Below are 10,029 nucleotides of genomic sequence, written 5' to 3'. Positions count from 1 at the left end.
AATTAAATGGTGTCACTGACAACAAACTGACACCAAAGAGCAACTTTAAACACCCCTTTAAACATCCCATGATCCTGCCACATTAAACATGTTAATTAAACCATAATAATTGTTGTCTTTTTTACAGCATGATGCAGCAACCACGGAAACGAAGAAAGCAACTCAAGTACACTGTAAGGGAGACATCAGGTGGTTCGGGGCGTTCGTTTCAGGTGCCACTGCTAAAAGTGCAATCATTAAATGATCAAACCAGCCATGAAGAGGAACGTGCTATACCTCCTGTTCCAGAGCTACCTCAAGAGCAGGAGGAGAAGCTGGTTGAGGAAAATGCTGAAAGTGCACAGTATAAGAATTCTTGGAGTGAAATACAGCATGACTTTGTTCATGTATTCTTGGAAGATGTTTGCCATGATGAACAGGAATGTGTTTCATGTCATGGACCGATAAGTGAGGAGCACATCAAATGCAATGACTGTGGGGCAGCCTCATATTATTGCAGCCAACAATGTTGCATTGCCCTTCACCGATGGGATTTAAATCCATTCCACAAGCCTTTGCAATTGAAGAAGGTAGGTACCCAGAGGGGTGGGGCACTCCCACTTTGGAGGGGCGCGTACATGTATTAGGGCTGCTAAGACCCCTTTTCAGCGTCGCTGTCACCCAAAGATCCCATATTTTTGTTACAAACGCATGCTCTGTCACCCGAAGATTGTGTAAGGTACTACCACTATGTACAATGTATCATATCTAACAGCACTGAATAAATCAACAGTGAAAGTGAACTACATTGTATCGTCATCTTTTGGTTTATAATTTAAAACCAGTTAATGTTAGGTACTTTGCACAGATTGAGCATCAAGATTGCGCATCATTGAACATTCCAATACCATGGCCAGTATCAGATGAATGGGACTGGCCAAATAATGAATTTGCCCTGCAGTAAAGCAGATGGTATACAAAAAATGTACATTTTGTACAAGAACATTGACATTCATTACCACCATTTCTGAAATTAACTTTAAATAATATCGTTGTTAAAAACACCAATGAAAATGTACCTTCTGTTTAAAATTCTTCCGTTTAAATTTTTAAATCAATGTCTTATGTATTTGCAATGCACATATAATTATGGGAAAAACGGAGGCTACATAAAGTTCCCTGGACTTGCTTGAATGTTGAGAAAAAATGCTCAATACATGTCATTGATGATAGTATTTGGAACAATTCACTTGGCAGTCAATTGCAAGATTTTTATTGACCATCGACTGTGTGTTTGATTTAGTGTGTACTGGTAAGTAACCACCAATGGAACAAGCGAAGAGTTAGATGATGTCCTATCTTTGTTAGGGGGGGGGGGGTCAGAAAGTTTTATTATGTTTGTCACAAGCCAATTAAAATATCGGTAAACATTGCTCATTCAGGTTTGGATTTCCAACATCACATGTCTGGGAGGGGGTCAGCCTTCTAACAAAAACGTCCATCTATGAAACAGTTATTTTGTTCTTAGAATTTAATTGAATGTACATAATTTGTATTTAATAATGTGTTTCTTCTAAATATGACTAATTTTTATCAGATCAATAATGGCAAGTTCAAGTACATAGAGTGCTTTATGAACATACAATTCAAGAGACCAAGCCATCAATGTATAACCCAACGTCTACGTTACGGAATCCAAGTCTATGACCATTTGGGTAAGTTGCATGATATTGTATGTACGGTACCATTTGTCTTTCGTATTGCTCCCTGTAACCCTGTTGTTATATCAGGCAGCATGAACCTCTATTTACTTGTTTAGTTTTGTCCAGTACAAAGCCACACCAATGTTCATTACAAAGCTTTTTTGTGAACATGAACATGTATGCCTGTCAACATACAGGAGACTATTTACATATACGTAGATTGTCAAATGAAAATCCAGTCTTTATTTAAAACCATAAGTCCTTGCCTGCTATAAAGTCAGCTAGTGTTGTTGCTTCAGTGATGCTATCCAGATACCGTACATGGTTATGCTCCCCAAAAAAGCTTGTAATGAACATCGGTGTGGCTTTGTACTAGACTTGTAAAACTTAACAGGTAAATTGCATGGAATTACCTGCAAATGAATTAAAATAGCATGTTGGTATATGGCAGCTATTAATTTTTAAGCAATATTGTACAACACGTACTTGTCAATCACTAGACTGCTTTGCATTTCCTTTTTGATAAACAATTCATACCATTCCATGCATATAACACAACAAATCCCAAGTGAATGTTCTGCATGGATGGCTAGCTCTTGGATCAGAACAGGATTGGCCTACTGCCCCTGGCCCATGCCTTTCCATGGTCAGAGGGAATAGAGGGATGATATTGTAAAATGGTCTACTATTAAAAGTAGACTAGTCAATCACTAAAAATATGATCTGAAACCATAAAACATTCCACTTCCATTAGATACAAAATGCATGTTGGAGCCATGACTTTTATGTGCAAATAACCGCAAATAAAAACAACATGTTGGTATATGGCAGCTATTAATTTCCAAAGCAATAGTTATTGTTCAACACTTGTCAATCACTAAAAATATGATGTGAAACCATAAAACATTCCACTTCCCCTCTAAAAGTGTAATTAGATACAAAATGCATACGGCAGCCATGATATTTATGTGCAAATAATGGAAAGATAAAAAGCTCCCTCATGTGTAATTGTGATATTTGCTGCAAAGATCCCTTCAAAACTTTGAGCTCCCGGTGGACCCAGAAGACGACATCCGATTGAATTTAAATTTGGTGTAGATTAATATTTTAGCAAGTGGCATACTTTGACCAAATAAGAAGAAAATCGGTTGACATACATGTAGGGGGCGTTTGATGCACCCTAATCAACACCATCCAGAAGAAATGTTTTCAAGTTTCCTCTGATGATGTAGAGATGAAGTAATGAAGCACTGATGAACTCAACTCTGTCATTTAGGTTCATAATATTTTTTGGCCAACTTTTTGCGGTGCTATGGTAATGTTGCATTGTACATATATTTTATGGAACTTTTATTTTACAGTTTTTTATAAAATTTTCAAAATATGTTAGAATTTCAATCAGTCCTAATCTTAGCCTTTTGTCTTTGTATACAGGCCGTATGCACAATGTATCTGTGGTTACATGCAAGTGTGAAAAAGAGGCCATAACTATGTTTAGGTATGGGTTGTGGTCATCAACCATTGACAAACCTAGTATACTGTTCCACACTGAGCTATTGGACACTGCTGAGTTTTTGATGTTGGAGGGGAAGATATCCTTGCATGCCTTCTGCCAGTCCTTGCGTTGGAGAAATGACTTAACAGCAGAGCAGGTAAGATTTATGATTATGCCCGCCCATATACACACACGCTAAAATATGCAAATTTGTTTATTTTTATACTTGTATTCTATTTTTTGTATCTTAGATTGAAGTGTACACATAGTCGTTTTTTTGAAAGCACTTGCACCAGGTTGCACAACTAAGTTTCCTAAAGGGACTCTTCAACCTTTTCATGAGTTTGCCATACATTATAAGCTAGTTAATATGCATGATGGAGGAGGATACATTAATAGATCCATGGTGTGTATACATGTATGATAGAAATTAGATAAATAGAATAAAATTTGACTCCCATCTTAAAAAGGATGACAGTTTTGCCAGAAAATGCATAAATTTATTTATTAAATACTAACTTGAGTACACCTTCAAAAATGATACCAAATTTGTTATGACTAGTGGGACACCCGCGCTTCGCACGAGTCCACACCAGATGAGTAAATGGGAGCATTCACTAAAACAGGAGGAATTGCTGAATAGGTAGAATAATTGAAACAGTAAATTTTATTGATCTAAACCTGACACTTCTTTGGCCTTCATTTCCTTTTAGCTTCTTTTTTTCTTTTGAGTTTCTTCTACATGGGAAAATTTTGTTCCATTCCTTTTTTAAAAAAAATTTCCTGCTAAGCTTGTTATTTTCCGTTTGCATGTTTTTTATTTATTAAACCCAATTCCAGTTATTTTCTAAATCAGTGCTTTCTTACATTTCCTTTTAGCTTCTTTTTGTTATTTCCTGCTTAGTGGCTCTGCAACGTTTACGCTGCGATGGCGTAGCGCTGCATTATGTGATGGGGCGCGCATGGCTAAGTTAGCAACCTACTACTTTTTCTGTTTACATAGGATAGCAACCGACTACATTTTCACTGATTTTGAGGCCATGAATTCTTGACCGTTTTCAACCAAATTTTCGCATTACTGTGTTGGTACATGTATATTCCTCAATCTCCAGTATGAACTTGGCGACATTTGATAGATAGATAGATCTAGATAGATACAATATTTCCATATTTATAGTAAGATCAGATGGATAAAGTTTTAATTCAAAACAAACTGTTCTGATGTCCTTGGACAAAACAAACTGTTTTGATGTCCTAGGACAAAAACAAACTGTTCTGATGGCCTAGGACATCTGTTTTACAAGAATCACAAGAATTTGTTATACATGTACTTGTGGCCCATCGGGATCATGCAGTGAATGTAAGCTTTCTAAGTATGTAATTCACAAAATTGATGTAGTCAAGTAAAGTATCGTGCAACAGGACCAACAAGCTCTAGTTCTAAAATAGTTTACTGACCTCGTCATTTGTACTCATCACTACATGTTTTTCTAGTTGCGCATCTTTGAAAATAATGGTTTTTAGGATCACAACATATAATATCATATTTGTTTGATTAGTAAAGGCGCCTGCAATCAAAATGCATGTATAAACACTATATCATCACTACTAAAATCAATGTCACTATATCATCACTACTAGAATCAATGTCATAGGTAAAATTACAAAGTTCTTGTTTCTATACAATGTAAAAGGGATATGATAGTCATTCATTAGTAGTTCACAGGATGATAGGAACCTTTGGAGAACTTGTATATTTTCCATAATTTAGAGGTTGAGCATTCAATTGTCACATGTACAAACCTAAAAATCGAGGCTACTGATCCTGTTATCCGCAATATAACACCCATATAACATTAGTCTTGTCACATGCACACTTATGTGAATTTATCCAGCGTGAGTTGGGACTTATACAAACACTAGTCTTGTATTACATGTTGGCGAAAATTATTTGGTATAAAGTCTCAACTCGCGCTGGATAAATTCACATAAGTGTGCATGTGCCAGTCACACATTATGCAACGCAAGTGTGAATGTTGTGCCCAACTGCATGCATGCTATTCTATATCCATATACGGTACTACACGGTGTTATGAGTCTTGGCCATGTGTTTTGAACTCGCCACCAATAGCGTTACATCACAAATATTATGAATTTTTACACCAATCAAGTTTCAAATTAGAATATCTCCACAACTATCAATCATAAACTAGCAAAAGTATACATTTTTGGAAAGCTGAAGGCAAAAGCAATTTAAATATATACGCATTTCAACTCATTGTACAGGGTGGAATAAAAGAATTCCAAATAAAAATGGGTCACTTAATCCATTGCTTAAATTACTAACTGGCAGTTCAAAACTGAAAGTAAACAACATTGATTTGGTTAGAGGTTAGGGGGAGCCTACTGACTTTGGAAGAAAAAAAAAAATCACAGCTGTTTGGTAATCTTGGAATACAGGGTGTCCCAAAATATGTTCAATTTTTTTTACAATTCAACATAGTTTGAACTGAAACATTTTACCCCTAACCCATAGAGAAAAAGTAAGTCCATATTCAGATTCCTCATCAAATTTCCTCTCAGAAATGATCTAAAGTAATAAAAAATTTACAGCAACTTTTAGATTTTGAAGACTTCCGCATTGCTTACTACAGTGAAATATAAAAAACGGGTAGTTTTGTACACAAAAGTTTGCATTTTATAGACTAAACCAATCATAAAGAGTTCAAAATTATTAAAAACAATTAGCAGAATTAATAATCTTTCAAAAGAGCTCTTAACCATGTCTGTAGCCCATATGGATGCAAAGATAATAGATATGATCATTTGATTCAACGCACACACACAAAATTTTTTATTTCCCATAGACTTTGTATGTACATTTTGTACCGCCACCGCCTCAATTAGTCTCGATTGGAAAAACGTAACAAAACCACCATTTTTGGGTAGCGTGTTCAAAACGTGTTTTTTCACCTATTATAAGCCAAACAAACTTAAAGTACAGTTACAGCCTGTTATGTCGAAGGTTTGCTTCGCTGAAAATAAGGTTAGGTTATTGTTATTTCAAAATGATAGAAGGTTGGATAGAATCTAACCCTGGCCCTATCATCAACCCTAAACCTGACTTGCTAACCTTATTTAATGTTTGATATAGCACAGTGAACCTCAATATTATTTTCGACATAGCGAACTAACCTCATTTTCCACATGGTGATCCTAATTTTGATTTAAACACATCAAATTTCATTCTGAATATGAGGAATGTCCTTGTGGTAATAAATGATTTAGATTTTTTGAAATTGTTATTAAAATTGATATTTTTGATATTTAACAGTTCTTGATGTAAAGTTCATAAATCTAATGATATGTACCTAGAGTGCATGTTGCTATGAGGAAAAGCCGTCCATTTTGACCTTTTGTATAATATATACAAATATACATTCCCCCCCCCCCCAAAAGACCTAAAATATTTTGAGAGAAGTTTTGTTCAGAGAAAAAAAGATTTTGAGTTTTAATGATAGGGGACCTCAAAGTATACCATTACCTTGTGCAGATCATTTTTTTAACTATGTAATTCTTGTGAATATTTTCCCTAGTGTTCAACCTTGTATACACGGTTGCGTGGTGAGCCAATTGGGCAGTATCGTTTCTTCAAGCATCAAATAAGATCTACTTACACTGTGTCTTCTGAAGAAAGAATATCAAATTGCCTTGCATGTCCAAAGGTAAGATGATTAAGGAACTCTCAGCATGGCTATTGTGGATTACAAGAAGTAACAAAATACCCTTTCCATTGAATTTAAATGGCATACCTATGTTGAAAGAAGTCACTAGACAAACTGTGGTGGCAACCTCAAAATAGCAATCATTGACTGAATAATGGATTTAAGTAGATACTGGATATATTTTTTTGGGAGGTATATACACTAAGCCAAAAAAGAAACTTATAATTTTTCACAAAGTCGTATCTTAAAACCCTGTCCATCAAAATTAACCAAAATTACACACAGGATTGCTTCAATACTCTTCTCTAAACACATGTCAATAACCAAGCAGTTGTCCAAGTGACACAATATCAAAATGCACTGATATGGAACAGCGTCCCGGACCACATTCACAGCCCTATTGGCACCCAGCAAACGAAATCTGTGAGAACGGCATCTTGAATCACAGGTCACAAACTTACCAACAGATACAAACAGATCACAAACTTACCAGGATCATCATGTCACATGTCCAAACAAATAATGAAGTCCTTTAGTAACAGGTATGTCCACGGGCCCTTGCATCGCATGCTGTGCACCTGCTTCTCATGCTTCCAACCAAGTTCCTGATGATATCCTGGGGACGATTGCCACATGCTTCCCATTACTAAAGGACTTCATTATTTCTTTGGACATGTGACATGATGATCCTGGTAAGTTTGTTTTGACTCTCTTTAATGTTTTTAACTTAATTGTTAAAATTGTTGGCTGTGACCTGTGATTCAAGATGCCATTCTCATAGATTTCTTTTCCTGGGTGCCAATAGGGCTGTGAATGTGGTCCAGGAAGTTGTTCCACATCATTGCATTTTGCGGTTGTGTCAGTTGGCCAACTGATTGGTTACTGACATGTGTTTAGAGTAGAGTATTGAGGCAATCCTGTGTGTAATTTTAGTTAATTTTGATGGACAGGATTTAAGATATGACCTTGTGAAAAAAGTTTTTTTGGCTTAGTGTATATACCTCCCAAAAAGTCAGACAGTTATTTTAATTTCAAACTTAAAGCAGAAAATATAGAAACTTCTTTTAAATGCATGATAATTTTTCAGGAAACGTAAATACACCACTTGCACAAAAATGAGATACTGGATTCAAAATATCAGTATGTATACTACACATGTACTGTAATCTAGACACCTGGTTGGTTAGAATATCTGCACAGGCTGGTACAATATATGTATGTGTGCACATCAACTGGATTGAGAACTGTGGTGACATTTAGGCACAAATTAGAAGAAAGTGTACATTTTGGTTTCTTTTGTGACAAAGAAACAGCAGCTGGGACCAACAGTTGTTTGAAATACATGTTGCATATAGAACTACATGTATAGTCATTTGAAATTAAATACATGTATGAACAGAGTGATGGCACTATCTTAAATCGTGTTTGCATATATATTTACAAGGTGTAGACAGTTGTGTAAGAAGCTCAGATTTGTGCATTAGAGGCTAAACTTTTTAGAACATAGGGTATTCTAGACCCATAATTACCTAAATTGTAATTTCGAAAATCCAGTCTTTCAGATTAATCAAATTCAAATCATATAGCGCCCTCTGTTTCACATGTTTTAATTCAATATATTTTTACATATGATGTTACCATTTTTAGTGTGTTGAGTTATTATAAAATCAACAGCATCAATAACTTAAATTAATTTGTACAATGTATAACAACAACAAAATTTCATTAATAGGATGGAAATATTTTCATCAGCCTCGATGCCAATTTTGGCTTAGTAAGGAAGAAAGGATCATCTGCAGGAACATATTTGGCTACACCAAACCATGGAACCAGGATGTTTTGGAGACACCAGATGTTGTCCCACCTGCCTCAAGTGCAAGTGATAAGGTAGGACATATTATTGAAATTATAGGTTTAGAGAATAAAGATACTGTATTGTTTGAGTTCTAGTTCACAAATAGTCATGTGGTACTGGTATAGAGAGATAATATGCACAATGTGTATACATTGAACATCTATTCTCTTTCTTTAACAATGTTATTCAAATACGATAAGGGTTGTGTATTTTGCCAATTTTAACAGAGTCACATGTCATATTGCTAGTTTGTGGTCAAAACTGTGCCCTAAGGCATGAATTCCCTTCTTGTTATATTGTAAACGTTTGACTAATGACAGTATAGGCTCCATTGACATAAGTTGAATTTAGGCACAACCTTAAAGGGCCCTCCTGTAAAATTCCCACCAGCAAATAAGGTTAAGATGAGTGGTGTCCTCGGATTTCAACAGCATGCCAAATCCTTCTGTCCCCAAATCCATAACATCCAGTCCAGTGTCCTGTTTCAATACATCCACGTATGTTAGAGGGGTCTTCCAGGTCTTCTGTTTCCATGTTTTGTGTCCAATGGATCAGCTTGGCTACATGCTCAATTTTGCTTCTGTATGCGTGCCCAGTGAAACGTGTCCTTCTCTCTCTCTCTCTCTGATCTTCTGTGAAAGTTTCTGTAGGTCGCCATACAGTTCTCTGTTCGTGATGTGCTGCTTCCAATTGATGTTGTATACTGCTCTAAGCATTCTTGTGTAGCAACCATCAAGTTCTTTACATGTACATGGTCCGGGAGACATGGTCCATGCTTCACATCCATAGGTTATGACGGATTCGACGGTAGCAGCAACTAAACGGGTCTTGAATTTCCTTGGGAGAGTTGACCTCTAGATTTTGTTGAAGCTGTTACATGCTCTCCATGCAGCTGCTTTGCATGTTTTTACATCTTTTTTCGTACTAGCCATCCATGCCCTCACCTCATCTAATTTGGTGGCATTGTTTGTCTGGATAGATATCTGTTGACTATGGTTGAAAGACATGAACTTTGTTTTTGAAGCATTCCTTTTGAGGCCAACTTTTCCAACAGATGATTCAACCCTTTGCAGTAGCTCTTGTGCCTGGTGGATTTCCTCTGACAGTAGGGCTATGTCGTCTGCAAAGTCTAAGTCCATTAGCACTTCAGGTCCGATTCGTCTGCTGCTTCTCTTAGCCAGCTGGAATCCAAGCTGGTCGTCTTTGCCTTCAACTGCCTCCCTCAATGCATAGTCCAATACCACCACAAAGAGGTAAGGGCCAAGGGTGTCT

At 36.4% G+C, this 10,029-nt stretch overlaps 1 protein-coding gene across 1 annotated transcript; it reads left to right on the top strand.

Moving 5' to 3' along the window:
• Positions 1–8,793, top strand: LOC140172607 (uncharacterized). The gene is made up of 5 exons (XM_072195744.1): positions 1–569; positions 1,577–1,694; positions 3,117–3,334; positions 6,774–6,902; positions 8,635–8,793. The coding sequence occupies exons 1-5, from the start codon at positions 129–131 to the stop codon at positions 8,791–8,793; spliced, it is 1,065 nt and encodes a 354-aa protein (XP_072051845.1). The 5' UTR covers positions 1–128.
• The last annotated feature ends 1,236 nt before the right edge of the window (positions 8,794–10,029 follow it).

This window comes from Amphiura filiformis, chromosome 16 (genome assembly GCF_039555335.1).
Source record: "Amphiura filiformis chromosome 16, Afil_fr2py, whole genome shotgun sequence".
In the NCBI taxonomy this organism is placed as follows: Eukaryota; Metazoa; Echinodermata; class Ophiuroidea; order Amphilepidida; family Amphiuridae; genus Amphiura; species Amphiura filiformis.
The sequence above is the reverse complement of the archived record's forward strand: the minus strand, read 5'-3'. Positions and strand labels throughout refer to the sequence as shown.